At 43.1% G+C, this 15,360-nt stretch overlaps 1 protein-coding gene across 1 annotated transcript in view; it reads left to right on the plus strand.

Moving 5' to 3' along the window:
• FHDC1 (FH2 domain containing 1) overlaps positions 1 to 15,360 on the plus strand; it is a 104,081-nt gene that overhangs the window by 64,912 nt on the left and 23,809 nt on the right. Inside the window, exons 5-9 of the mRNA XM_069242763.1 lie at positions 6,540 to 6,625; positions 6,724 to 6,824; positions 7,493 to 7,563; positions 7,651 to 7,758; positions 10,447 to 10,517. Of these exons, the coding sequence (XP_069098864.1) occupies positions 6,540 to 6,625; positions 6,724 to 6,824; positions 7,493 to 7,563; positions 7,651 to 7,758; positions 10,447 to 10,517 (437 nt within the window). The remainder of the gene's footprint in view (positions 1 to 6,539; positions 6,626 to 6,723; positions 6,825 to 7,492; positions 7,564 to 7,650; positions 7,759 to 10,446; positions 10,518 to 15,360) is intronic.

Here is a 15,360-nt window from a genome sequence, read left to right on the forward strand (position 1 = left end):
CCACGTAAGCAGACGTCTCTCTAATAAGGCATAATCTTTCCTTTCCAGCAAACCTTGTGTCCTAGTAAATAGTGGACCCATGAAATGCTTCTTTGGTTTCCCTGAGATGCCAAAAGTTTCCACTGCTAAATAGTCTATGAATCTGAAATAAAGATTGTGTTCCTACTTATTAAATTAGATGCATGCTGCTGACCATGATGGACGTGCATGGGTGCACTGTGGGGGGGTGGGGGGAGGGGGAAGTGATATTTATGTCTAAAATGGCAGTCGCTTTTCTGCAATGGTCTGTATTTAAGATCTCCTGCCAAGTAGCACATCAGCCTGTTTATCCCCTAAAACGCTCTCTGTGGCTGGGAAGCCCAGATGAGTGTTGTCCCAGTCACATGCCTATGGTCTAGTCCTGAAGGAACACCAACGTTAACCAAACTAGAGCTGTTTTATATTTTTTCCTTGCGGTGCTTTTGTAAGAAGTGCCCAATACATGTTATGATTGAATCACCTAGATTAAACTAAGTCCAAAACAAGGAAAAAAGCAGGATCAAAAGAATATCATGTGACTTGTTGTGGAACAGGACATTTAAGCTGGCATGACAGTCACATTCTGGCTTTTTGACATTTCTTACATGGTGACAGCCAGCAGATAATGCCTCCCTGTTGAAGGCTTTGAGAAAATGTCTAAATTAAGAGGTTCTCAAACTGATGTCTGCTGAAATTTACTAGACCTAGCCTTTTTGAATACATAGAAAGTGGAGGTTGTGCACATCTTGCAGGCAGAAAATGTTTTGGCATCCCAATGGGATATGTTTTTCCTAGCCAATCAAAAAGCTTTGATTTGTCAGTTTGTCCTCGTGGTCATTGCGATGAAATGGTGTATCGGTGTGATAGTTATGACCTTCGTTCTTCCGAGGCTATCGACTCTAGGCTAGGGAAAGCACTATCCCCTTGAGCAACAAAAGATGACAGTGCAGTCTCCTCACTTCCCTACTGATGGTCTTGGCACCCTGGCTGGTGAAATCCTAGAACAGCACTAAAACTCTTATCAAGTCTACAATGTAGCCTTGCTGTGTTTGTGGTATCAAAATATTAGACTATTGCCAGACATAATTATTGTGTCCAAAATATATTCTACAAAAATACTGCTCCATTGGAGTAGACAATAGAAAATCTGCACACATTGGGACAGTATTTTTGTAAATAAAACTTAGCACATGATATTCATGTCTGATGACGTTTCTCCGTGCAGTATTGTGACACAACCCTAAGGAGTCAAGCAAGCTTCCTACCTAGACGTAATGGCATAAGGAAAATTAATTCCTCATCTGTCCTGCATCAGTATGGTCAGTTTCGTGTTGGCAGTACAAATCTGTTCCTAACCCCATATCATCCTAGCATCCCATAGACTGGCCAGACGCAGGCTTCTTGCTGAGCCCCGTATTGTAGAAGTATATTAAGGGCTCCTATTCATGACACAAGCAGGCTGTACCTGGAAGTTGAGTGTTATAATGGGATTGGCTGTTGCTCCCCGGTCACTGTGTGTTGAACTGCTCGCTGCCAAGAACTTTCATTGAACAAGTTGTGCATTTTACACTGGTCTTTTTTTCAATTGAAGACTATTCTACACCATTACAGAAAACTGCGTTGCGTTTTTATCTTGGAAAAACAATGAGGATTTAAACTGCTTAACTTGATTGGAACTAGGTCTTGCCGTTACAGAGTTGGAGACCCGGGAACTGTTGTTGGTAGTTCCCTTCTGGCGTTTGCATCAATAGCCTATTTTTTTTTTTTGTGCCCGAGAAACTTTTTATCCAACAGCGCATCTGTTCGGAGAGTTAGTCAGATCACTGGTTTGTGCATTAGCTAACTGTAATAAATAGTTATTCGAGGGTGCCATCTGGTTTCTTTGCCCATTGTTGTTTACGTTCATGTCTGTTTCTGCCATTTGCTTTTCAAAGTCTTCTGTGACTAGTGGACACATTGAGTATGTTGATACTACAAGACTGAGCGCTCTTTCGTAGCTACTGCGACGATTGTCTTTGAAAAAACAGATAAGCTACTGGTGGCTAATGGTTAGACTAAACAAGTGATATTTTAAATCTTAATTTAGTAGCTGTATTTTTGGCTCCCAAAATTAAAAGTATTTATTGTAATCTTTTGACACAATAGACCTGATTCCCAGTGGTTTCCCCTCGAGAAAAGTAAGTGAACATTTAAGATTTGCTCTAGTCTTTGGTTAACATCGACACTAGCGCAAATCTGGAACTGTCACTTGATTCTTACAGATGGTTTTGAGCAAATTATTTTTAATTCGACTTGCCCATGGCACTGATGCTCCAGCCAGGTATCTATCTGTCAATGGAGTGAAACCTGGCTTTGTAAAAGGAAGACACTCGGGTAACCCCTGTGTTCTCAAAGAGCAAGCCTTTGTTACTCAATTGTAATAGAAATTTTGAGATGCAAAGTAATATGTTTTTAATGAGGTGAGATTTATTTGGATTAGATTTTTATTTGGTTAAGATAGGAAACCAGCAAGGGAACTGCATGAATTGCGAAAAGGGTGAGATTCTTCTTTTGTTTTTTCCAAATTGCTTATGGCAATGGTTCCCAGCCATTAGACTTCTGTGGACCTCCACTTTATCATTACTGGAATCCGGGGACCCCCCACTGAAGCATTATTGGAATCCGAGGACCCCCCAAAGAGTCATTACTGAAAGCTGGGGATCTAATCTGTTAATATTTAATTTTATAAGTGGTCGTGGACCCCCTGAAGAGGCTTTGCGGTTCCCCAGGGGTCCCCGGACCATAGGTTGGGAACCACTGGCCTATGGAGTAACACTGTGCTGCAAAAAAAGCCCTAATTTCTTCTGCAGGGTTGCCTGATAAACTGGCTTCTTTCGGGCATATCATACAGTGTGTGCAATTCATGTGGTGTTTGTCTGTTAATGGAGGTGAACGTTTCACCGGAGAATAGTAGTTAAGGGGTCAATAGTAACAGTGTAAAATATTAAACAAGGGTGCTAAGGAAAGAGGTTTGAGGATACGTCCTAAAATCCTTCTAAAATAGATTATCAGCTAAAACATTTGCTGGGTTCCTTATTGGTTTTCCATTAAAACCAGGAATTGTATTTTGGCATCTCTAAAAGAGGAACACAAAATACTGTCAGTGCACCCAGTATTTATCCTCTTGTGTCTGAGCTCTATGGTCACACCCAGTGTATAGGCGTGCAGTATAAATCATATTCAGAATGGTGGCACAGGTTGCATCCCACGTGTGCTTTGAGTCATGATGTGGGTGTTTTCTGGATCTGTATTGTGGATTTTTCTATTCTGGAGAGTACCCATACACCTCGCATAGGAGTAGCCCTGCACCGTTGGAGGTCCTGGTCACCACCAGACTTATGCTCAAGCTTTCAGAAAAAGCGTAAAAAACCCAAACCAACAGGGCTTCATTTTGTGTTTTTTTTTTTTTTTTTTTTTTTTTTTAACTCTAGGCTACTCTTAAACGCCACGTAAGGTCTGTTTTTTATAAGTTGCATTTATAATATCACTTGACTTAAGCCAATAATGACTCCCTTCTCAAAGAACCTTGCCTTAGTAGGACCTGCAGTTCATTCCCACACTCCACCACTGCAATATCCTCTACTTAAGAATATCAGAGGGGCTTCTGGATAGGCTGCAAAGGGCACTGAATGCAGTAGTTCGACTTAGTGCTCATGTCTTTGCACTGACTTCCAATTAAGCACTACTTTTAATAAGTATTCTACCTTGTGCCTTCGTTCTTTCATTGCAAGGTCCCAGGATAGCTGGCTGCGACCTGGCTGTTTACCCCCTAACATTAGTCAGCTTGTTGATGCTGGGCTGTGCAGAGATCGTCAGTACCCTGCATCGTGAGTTTAGGAGCAGGTTTGCACGTTTTTGTTGAATTTTGTGTTTTGTTTGAAACTTTATAGTCCTCGTAGTCCCATTATTGGACTAGGTTTGTTCAGCTTCAAAACTAACAAGTTGAGTGAATAATAACACCAAACAGGTTGTTCACGTTATTGCGTAAGCTGACACATAGGCATTGCATGTCATGTGTTATTAGAAAAAAGGCACGTTCTTGTTTGTGTGCAGGGTGTTTTTTGTGCTGGGGTGCGAGCGGATGCTGCATTAATTGGTTATTATTATCAGCAGTGTGCTAGGGTGTAGTGTAGTCGGCACACGAGGGGGTGGATCATACTCTGCCCTTGATACTGGCTTAGTCATGTCCAAAATTGTGGCAAGTTGGTTACAGTCGCTTCTGCGTATGGGCATGTTAGGGATCGTCCTATTGATGCCATTGCTTTTTTTCCCCCAACATTTTCTTTCCCTTGGTTTCGCCATAGCAAGAAAATACAATGAAAAGAGTAGTCATGTGATACGCGACATATCCGTGAAATAATTAACATGGCGGTCTTCCACCTCAATCACAAGACTAATTATAATCTTCATCGACCATATTACAAAAATTAAAGTAAGACAAAAAGCAAGCATCCCAGCAACAAAGACTATATTGCTGCGATTTCTTAACCTGGAAAAAGGGCAATCACGTTTGGCTGCTGCGTTGCACACATTCACTTTGCAATGTCTCGTTGCTGGACTGCTGACCAAACCGACATGCGCACTTTCGAGTGCACACTACTACCCCCCCCCTGCTGACGATCGCCCCGCTCCACCCTGCCCTACGAGGGGGAAGCAAAAAATAAAATGATAATACAATAGATGGATTTTATTTTTCTGCTGCCTTTCAGCAGCGGGGCGACACTCCGCCATAGCGGAGGGGCTGCCCCAGCCTGTTTCTCTTTCAAAGGGACTGCATGCATTCCTGCTGCAGTTGCCTGCTACTGGACGGTTAGCTCACTCATTTTAAGGTAATTTTGATGTAGAAAAAAGGACTTACTCACCAAAAATGTAATTCAAGATAACTAAAAGTAGTGAAGGCACCATTAAGACAAGCAATGTTGAGATTAGAAATATCTGGTTTGGAAACAAACCAGGAAAAAAAGTAAATTCCCTAAGTAATTGCTGTAGTAAAGACATTGAGTATGTGAAATCTGCTTTCTATAAAGCAAACGGGAAATTATACCTCACAATTACTTAGATTTTTAAAAGAAAGGCATCCACGTGGGGAGCCGCTATGGAAATTCTAGAAGTTTTACCAGATTGTATGTACACCTTGAATATTGAAGTCTTCTTATTTTTATTTTTAATTTTCTTTTTTTTAATCATTGGTCTCCCTGATAAGGGAACAGATGGAGAAAGCACAAGACAGGGGCCTGACCAGACATGAAGATAATGTCCTGACTGCAATCTTCCTTTTGAATACAGCAGTTTTTTGGAGCCACACAACACCATCCCAGAGCCCAGCGCTGAACGTGTCTTGTAGTTGGAGCATGGAAGGCTAGCTTTCATAAGGGTGGGAGTGTGAATGGGATTGCGCATTTTTTTTGTTTTCTCTCATTTATGCCTGACATGTGGCCTCTGGTGGGTAATAGTCAAGGAAACTGTTGATCGCAAGTACATATTCAAACTTGAGTTGAAGTTGCACATCTTGCATACAACTTTGAGCCATAAGCCAATACTATTTTGACTGCATTGATGACTGCATGAGTTTGGTTGTACTTACTGGAATGGGAGTTTGAAGTGTGCACCACCCCACAGTCTTTGACCTAGTCATGTTCTGGTGGTAGTAATTAGTATGATTCATTGATACCCATTGGGTTGGAGGTTTCATCTGCTGGTTGCATTTTTCACATTAGCTTTGATTAAGTCTGTTGAACCACAGAGTTTGTGTTGCCATTAAATAATGGGGCATTATTAGATGTCATCCCTCCTGCGGTATGGACTGAAGAACCAATTTGGAAGAAATTAACTATTTTATTAACTTTCATTGACAAATATTGTCATTATTTCTTCCAGTGTGGGATATGTGAATGACGTCTGAAAGTAGGTATACTGTTTAAGGATTCTATCAGCTGCTTTGGCCTCTGATGGGAGTCCAGGAGGCGGGCAGTGCATTTGTATTGCCCTCCTGATTAATGGATTACCCGCACATATTACACAATGTGATTTACTGAATATGAACATTTGTAACGTGCACTGGACATAATCACTGTGGTAGAACTCTCCTTGAAGGTTAACTGTGCTGACCGCATATTCAGTTTATTATACTGTTCAAAGATGGGCTAATTAATGCTCACCTGTAGAAACTTAGAAAAAGATAGCGTACTTGTGTCCAAGCTAATCTTTGCCCATCTTCGAGTCTGCCAATTTAGGCTTTTACTTACCAAGATCTTTGCCAGTGTCACAGAACTGACGTTTTGAGCTCAAACAAACGGTGTACTAACGGGTTGCAAGTTGGTAACTCCTAGTTCTGTTTTGTCTGCTGTCCGGCTGGCTTGTGGCAGTTTGCTCTCCATTCCTATGCAAACGTATGCAATTACTTCATCATACCTTGTTGTGATCGGTTTTCTCCCTTGTATTAATAAGACTTAACATTTTTTTTCTTATTCATCTTCCTTTAGGCAAAGATATTGAAGGCCTTCAGCGGGGACCTTTCTAAATTGTCACTGGCCGACTCCTTCATGTGCTTACTTGTACATGTGCCAAAGTAAGAAAGATCCTCTTTTTGTTCTAAGTTTGCCAATAAATCTGTTCACATGGGGCACTCTCCCAGTGATCGGTTTCATTTGTTTGTGTGTTTTGCAGCTATTCCCTTCGTATTGAAGCGATGGTGCTAAAGAAGGAATTTGTGCCTTCGCTCGCTTCCCTGACCCAGCAGATGTCCGTGATCCGGGTTGCCATGAGAGGTAAGTAAATGCCGGCAAACCTTTAGCCACGTTGGCTAGCCTAGCTGGCCAAGGACTGCATTTACAGAAGCAGTCTTTCCCTGATGTTCCTGGTGATCTTTCTCCATCCCCACTCTTCATTGCTTTGGGTTTTTATTCTTGTTTATTAATCTCCCGCCCAAGGCTGTGGGCTGATGTGGTAGAGGCGGAGGTATCGAAGCGACATTATGTGGGTGACGGGAGAAAAGGTGGAAGATCTGAAAGCTGGACCCAGCTTCCTGGTTAAATGCTCATTTATCACCCACTTTATTCAGAACAGTTCTGTAATTCGAGTATACATACATAAATCCTGCAGTGCACTAAATCTGCCATGAACAGGGCGGTGGATCTTGGAAAATGTCACCTTCGTGCGGCCCCTTATTCATTGTGGGCCATTCATTTTCCTTCTGCAATTGTTGCGCTGGGTGTTTGGTGGGCTTAGGTGGTTGCCCTGGATATAGGTTGCTCAAACCAGGCGCTAAACACAGGGTTTCGTCTCTTTTTGTTTTTTATTTCTGATCTGATTTTCCGTTGTTTCTTTTTCACAACTCTGCCATTCTTTTTTTGTGTTAAACCATGCAGTGTAGTGTAGTCAAATCTAGAAATCTTGGATTAATGTTCTTTCTTACCTCTTTTTCTCTTCACCGTAGAACTAATGACGTGTGAGCAGCTTCATTCCATACTGTACCTGGTTCTTCAGGCTGGCAATATCATGAACGCAGTAAGTATCTTCTTTCAGTGCTTCGTGGAGTGCTTTGTTTCCTTCACTGAGCTGCCCTTTCAAGGCGCCTTGTCTCTCTTCCCTCAGGGAGGCTATGCTGGCAACGCTGTTGGCTTCAAGTTGTCATCCTTGCTGAAACTGGCAGACACAAAAGCTAACAAGCCTGGAATGAATCTGCTACATTTTGTTGCTTTGGTAAGTAATTGTTGGGAGGAGTTTTTTTGTGACTATGCATGCTCTTTCAGAAATGAAATAAGTTTTGATCAGCCGCAGGGAAGATGCTGGGAATATGTTGCTTCTTTATGGTGCAGACCATGGAGAGCTTGTAAGCATGGGGGAGCGGGATAAGAAGCATCCTTCTGTGGCTTGGATCCAAAAAACGTGTTTCAAGTTTAGTTTCAGTGCCCTGTGGCTCAAGAAAAAAGGGCATTTTTAATTCTACAGGTGGGTGAGCACTTACCAGAGAGACTAGCACACTTCAAGCAGGTCAATTGCAGTCATAGTTGCTGCATGAGACCCTGCATTCTTGTTTCTCCAAGCGTGCCATTATTTGAACACTTCCTGCTTTAGCTATAAATCCAATTATTCAGATTCTATTGTTTGAATCATTCATTTTTTTTTAATCTATATCTTAAATTGGTACTGTCCAAAAATTGTGGATCCACGCCGAGAGGCAAACTGCACAGATACATGTGCATCAAATCTTGCCTGCTGTGGATGGCAAAACAGGCTGGAGTGTGCCTTGAGAGTGTAGAAACACATACACCTTAACATTATATAAACCATGTTGGTAACTGAAGGACATCTTCCCCGTGCCGTTTGATGCCATGCCTAAAACTTACTGACTGACAGTGCTCGTTCGTCTTTGTACCTGCTTTCTCGGATCAGCGGACCATGCTCTAATCTAAATCCACTACATTATGTTGCTGTACGCAATGCCCTTAGGAATGCCACGCTTATTTATTAAATAATATGTTTACTTTAGAGGCAGAAATATGGTCGATCTTTCCGTAGCTGGTCTGCAATCCAAGTTTGTGAAAATGAGCACACTTGACACCTAGGCTTGGTCTTGGGCTGTGATTGTCAGTCTGAATTTGTATGTCTTAAAGGTTAAATCTGCATGTGTAAGCACATGTTTTAGCAGTGTGGATCTGTATTCTGTTGAGCATGGCCTACCTTCATAACAGGAAGGAAGAGGGCACTTTCATGACTTAGGCTTTTCTTTCTCTGCTATCACCCCTGATGCATTGGCAATTCCCTCATCTTTGTAATTTTCTATAATGAAACATTTGAGAAATACCTCCCATTCGACTCTGGGTGCCTGATTCTCGCTTCAGAGGAAGTTGTATCCCAGTAGAGGCCAGATTGTCTGTCTGGCTTCAGAAGGTCCTGTTCTTCTCTTCAGGATCCCGTCTGTCTGGAAGTCTACAGATCAGGGACCTGGTTGAGCGGTTTGAAAACGGCAAGCACTCAAACCAAAATGGTGAGAGGCAGCAGTGCCAATAAGTTTGCGTTGGGTGGGATTTCAGCGGTTCCTTTTCTTGTAGCACCACAGTATATCATGTGTGTGCAAATGACTCCAAAGCTCTATCTAGTAAATCCTTAGCACAACATTAAAAGTCTACTCAAAGCAGAGGCCAGATAATCTGTAGTGATCGCATCCTCTTTAGAGCATTGATCTTTCATGTGTGCAGCAGGAAGTGCTTTGTGCGCCTCCTTAAATATGTATGATGGAAGATGATGCTTGCATTAATTATTCTTCACCACTTCCCACATAAAAGCCAGACTATGGATTCAGTATTAGAACGTCATTCCGCAGGCCGTTTCCACAGAACGTATAGTTTCTCTGAATCAACATAATTTTCATGCTAAAATATTGCTCAATCCAGACATTTATATGATTGAATTATTAAATCGTGAAAAAAAAAAGACTTAAGTTGTCGATCATGACCACACAATTGCAGCAGTATTTTTTTCTCTCCCGGCATGTACCCTTGCCTTAGCTCTTCAACGGTACATAACCTGCCACAGTTTGGATGTGTGCACTGACAGCTGGATGCCTGTTGTTTGGTCAGTTACGTTTTTGGCACACCAGGTACTAGTGCCTGGCGCTCTGGGCTGTATAATAGTTAGGCTTGTGGATGTCTTTGAAACCGTTCTCTGGCACAGCTGGCCGCTGAAAGTAAGTTGCTTCAACTATGTAAAACCCTAGGGTCAGTTTGTAACAAGGTTTAAGGAAAACTCTGCCTGACTGCTTTCTGAGATAAACGCGTTCTCCAGTGCACATAACGCACATTGAATTAAAGCTCACTGAGGAACATGTTTGAGAACCACCTCATGTAAGGCTAGCCAGAAATTAAGCGCTAGTAATGGGTTGTGTGATTCTTGGGACATCATTTACATTCTTGTGCATCAAAATTGTGATGGAAGATTATTTGGAACTTGTACATGTGTCTCCTATTCCAACCAGTTGCTAGCTGGCTAGCAGAGTTTAGCCCCTGCTTGGATGCACTTCACATCATAAAGTAGTTTGCTCGTTAACAAAGACCTAAAATGAAAATAAAATACTTAAGCAAAACAAAGCCTAAAATAAATTAGAAGGGTTTTAGATTTTTAGGTTTGTTGAAGCCCAACCAGCTGCTCTGGATGTCACAGATTAAAACATTTTGTACTTCACCCTACCGTGTTTGATTCCCCCCCCCCCGCTCCCTCGCAAACATTCTTTTGAAGCTGTACCTTGTTTTGTTTGTAGGCTTTTGGTTCTACAGTGGTTTCAGTTACTTGAGTAAACAGCACTGTCCCAAAAGGGTTTCTTTTCTATTAACCACATGTGAATGAGATCGAAAAGATGCGTAACGTTAAGCTTATCTTTGAGTGTTGCAGGAGGCCCAGAAGAAAGATGCTGCTCTGCTGAGTTTTTCGGAGAAGCTACAGCATGTCCAGGATGCCGCCAGGTAAACAAAGAGCCTTCCCCTCTTCCCCAATGAACCTCTTCTATGACTTCTGAACTAAGGATGTAAGAAGTTGCTAAGATTTTTTTTCCATGAAATTCTATGTGGAATCTTTCAACGTTAATGAGGCTTTGATGTTTTCTCATGTCTGAGTCCAAACAGTGATTTTTGTAATCATGTCACAAAAGGTAAACGTACAGAGAAAAATTTCATAAGCATTTGCCATTGTGAACACAAACACGCTGCAAAAGGTAAAGTTGCAGGTTAAGTCAGCATAATTATTTTCCATTTTGGCTGGGTATCATCTGTGCGAAAATTGTCTTGTAATTCCCTGAGATACTCTGCATGGGCAAAGGTCAACTTAAGACTGAAATCTTTGTGATAGGTAAAAATTAGGATCTTGGTTAGTGTGTAACAAATATATTTACAGCGGGGCATGGCCAGCCATCGTGGCTGGGTGAAAGTGATCCACAGAGGCTCCGCTTAATACCCTACGGAGAACCCTATTTCTAATGCCATCCACCATCTAATTAGCACATCTGGGTGAGCCCAACGTAAGCAGACCACAGCGGGCACCCTTGTTGCGGTTCCTGGTGCCCAGGGAAGAGAGATCTGCCAAGTAAGAGTGCAGCAGCCGTGGCGGCCTGGAGCAACATGGCAGGCGTGTCGGCACGGACTTAATTGACAGGTGGTGAGACCCTGGTGTGTCCCTGAGGCCAGCCCACGCTAAACCAGCACCATGCCAGAACGTGCTGCTGTGGAGAAGCCAAGACTGCAAGGCACACCAAGAGTAATCCACTCTTGATCTCATACCTGGCCCGCGAAGGCACGGTAAAATTGGAATGCTGCATCACTGGTCCTGAGGAGGCAGAGAAGGAGCTCCTGGCGTAGACTGCAAGAGGTATTTGTTTGGCTATATTCAGATGGGTAGGACGCTATGTGAGTGACTGAGCACCGAAGACAGCACCAGTAACGGAGAAGATTGAATCCCGGTTGCCTGACACTACGATGCGCCCTTGTTTTTGCAGGGCTCAGGCTGGACTAATGCAATCGGCTCTGCGGGAGGGCAACCCTGTGATTGCCCCTTCACTGGCTACAATTAACTGCACAACGATAATTGCCTGAGGCGAATTTGGTGTGACCGTTTAAGGTCGTGTTGGAGTGGAGTTCAGATTACGTGGATGGCAGCTCTGATGGTCCGGGCCTAGACTCCCTGGGGGGTTGAGGGGAGATTGCACAAAGAGTAGTGATAAGCACTGCGGGACACTGAGACCCACCACAGCTCCTTTTTGTGCCTTTTTCTGGCCAATAGGTCTTGTGTTGACTTAAAAGGCATAGTTTAGAGCTATACGATCCTGGGCGACACTCTGTTCTGATATAACCTGATTTGGCAGTCTGCTGTAACCAATTCTATATCATTCTATTACTTCAACTCGCTAGACTCTATTGCACAAGAGGTTCCTAACTAATAGACTTTCAAATTATTTCACCCCTGTGGAGACTGGACAAGAGAGTGCTACCCAATCCCGGGAGAACCCATGGCACTGAAAGAGGACGACCGTCTTTCCTCCTAACGTTATTTAAAAAAAAATAATAATAAAGAGTTGAGTTAGGAGCTCAAAGCAGACATTTAGGCATCCTTTGAGACCTTCAAGACTCAGGTCAACTCTCGCTTGGTCTTCCTTCAGACCGATATAGACACTTTGGACATAGAGAAGAAACTGCAAGAAATTGAACACCAGTTGTACCCAATGGATGAAGGGCTGAATCTCCTCTCCCAACTATAATCCGCACTCCTTTAAATGTGTGCAAGGCCTGGAAGAGGGAAGTGCGGGTCTGGACCGTGAGGCCTTCATGGTGGGTCTTTTTCTCACACATTCTAGGAGACAAACACCCAGAGGTGCAATTGGAGCATGTGCACAGAGTGGGCCTTCGATCCCAAGGAGAGGGGAAATGACCCAGAGACATTTTAGCCAAGGTCGGCTCATTTAAGGTTAAAGAACTGGTCCTCCAGATGTCCAGGAAGCAAGACACTGTAGACTTCCAGGGAGCAACCTGCTCCTTGTACCAGTATGTTAGGATGTTGCCCCAGCGACCCTGGCTCGCAGACTACAGTTTTGTCCGATCACTGAAGCCCCGAGGTCAAAACACATCAAATACCGATTGACTTACCCTTTCGGTATCGCCTTTGAGCTCAAAATCAAACAATGTCCTTTTATGTTGTTGGGAATTGCTGAAGGAGAATCATCAGATGCTGCGAGACACAGAGGAGCGCTGCCAGAGATGACCGCACCACTACTACATGCACCAACAGAAAAAGGGAGGGAAAACTCACAAGAAATGAAGAAGAGCTGAGGCCCCTCTTGTTCGCTGTGCTCTTGATGAGATGAACTTTAGGTCACCATGGCTGATGTTAATGACCTGGGACTTAACCCCCTGATCTACACCTGGATTTAGAAATTGGGCACTCGGGGTCCATCAGCGTGTGAAGTGAGACCCTTAGACTTCCTTTACTTGTTCTTGAGGCACCAAGCTAAGATATTATAGCTTTTCCAGATAAGACAAATGGCCATTAGCATCAGACCTGAAAATTACAGAGGCAATCTGTGGGGTATCATGGCGATATGTGTCCACCACCCGATCCGGGGGAAGGTAGATGATAAGGAAAGTTAATGAGGAAGCTACATTCTTCAGTTTGTATAGTTTTGTTCTATTGTTTATTCTTAGGGTTAATTTCTGCATGGATGGAGCTGTAATTTCCACTCCCCCATGGTAGGGCAGGGAGAGAAGAAAGGGGAATGGGGGAAGGGGAGGGTTGGGTCATTACATAATCAGACTCTCCCCATGAGCACTTTCAGGGGATTGACCTGTGGAAGTCTGTTATAACTTCACCATTTGGCACCCAACACCTTGACATTGAATGTGAAGGGGCTAAACTCCCCTAATAAGTGTAACCAACTTTGGAAGTACAATGGGGACCACAACTTTGACATTATGGCCCCTCAGGCATCTTAAACATGGTGAGGATCAGAGATTACGCCACAACATTTCACTACTTGTCTATAGGTCTTCTGCTAATACTAAACATAACTGGGTGGCCTTACTTTTTCATTCCTCTGTCCAATTTCAAGTCATGGGCAGTAAGACCGACGGGGAAGGAAAGGTCTTCATGGATAAAGGATTATTCAGGGTACGGATGTGTACGATAGCTACCATATATGCCTCCAGCTCTGGCTAGTTTCAATTTCTCTGATCTGTCCTGTCCACACTAGGAGGCTTTGCCGAAGGTGACACAATTTTAGTAGAGGATTTCAATGTAAACTGGGATTTAGCTGTGGACACCACCCACTTGCATAGGTCAACAACGGGAGTAATCACAAAAAGTGTAAAATCCACGGTTCCCCAATTGGGTCTATTAGAGACACAGAGAACCCTAAACCCCACCACAAGAGACTATACCTTTTTCTCTCACACCCATAGAACTTACTCTAGGATCAACCATGTTTTTCTCAGCCAATACCTATGCCAGGCAGCCACTTCTGCAACAATTCATCCCATTATCCTTTCTGATCACACTCCACTGGAGATCACATTTGAATGGCCCGCACCACAGTCCAGGTTTCGTAGATGGTATTTCTCTGATGTGATCACGAGTGATCGACAAATCAAAGATAAACTCAGGAAAACGATTAGAGAATTCTTTCAGCTCAGTGACCCCAGGGATACCTCTTACTCTATGACCTGGGATGCATTCAAGGCAGTTGTACGGGGCGAGTGCATCTCCTTAATGTGTACATTACACCAACAAAAAAATCAAAGAAAGACACTGGAGGAGGAACTCCTGGCAGAAAAGCGCCATAAGTCCACACCTTCCCTTACCATGCAGAGAAAAGTAGTATCTTTAAAGGGGAAGTTTCAAGTAATTTACACGAATAGGGCAGTGACTAACCTCCTACACTTAAAGAAAACCTCTTATTCAAAAAAAAAAAAAAGGAAATAAAATAGGCTCCTTACTAGCAAGGCAATTACGAATAAAGCAGGAAAAGGGATATATTGGTCATGTGTGTTGAATCTGGTATGATCTATCATTCTGACAAAGGGAAGGCCCAAACATTTCAGATCTTCTATAAGTGACTCTATACTTCTGATCCCCTAAACTTAAGAGATGAGTTAACTTACCTTGACTTAGTTGACTTGCCACGAATGTCACCGGAAGTTAATGATAATTTGTATAGCCCCATCATGAGAGAACTAGAAAATGCAATTGATTCCCTTAAGCTGCAAAAAGTCCCCCCCCGCCCAGTCCTGATGGACTCAATAGACAATTTTACAAGAACTTTGTTCTGAATTAACCCCACACCTTGACTGACCTTTTCAATCATGTAGTCGACTCTCAGATGGTGTCCCCTTCCATGGGAGAAACCTTATTCACTTTCATGGCCAAGCTGGGGAAAAACCCTCAATTGTGCACCTCTTATAGGCCAATCGCTGATCTCAACTTAGATGCTAAACTTTACACTAAAATCCTGGCCAACAGACTGGAGGAAGTTATGTGTGAGTTGATTCACCCCGACAAGTCTGGTTTTATCAAAGGCCGCCAAACCCACGACAATTTAAGGTAGGTAATTCACTTGACAGAAAAGGCAACTAAGAAACACATACCGGCGGTCCTGTTGGTGCTCGACGCTGAGAAAACCTTTGACCAAGTGGATTGGTTGTTTCTTGTTACCATACTACGTCGTTCCAGGTTTGGGGAATAGTTTACAACAATGATAATGGACAATCGCTCCTGTCCTCGGTTGTGGGCATTAATAAACTGCACAGCTTCCGAATTCTTTGCGATGAC

The sequence above is a fragment of the Pleurodeles waltl genome, chromosome 1_2 (genome assembly GCF_031143425.1).
Source record: "Pleurodeles waltl isolate 20211129_DDA chromosome 1_2, aPleWal1.hap1.20221129, whole genome shotgun sequence".
NCBI classification, from domain to species: Eukaryota; Metazoa; Chordata; class Amphibia; order Caudata; family Salamandridae; genus Pleurodeles; species Pleurodeles waltl.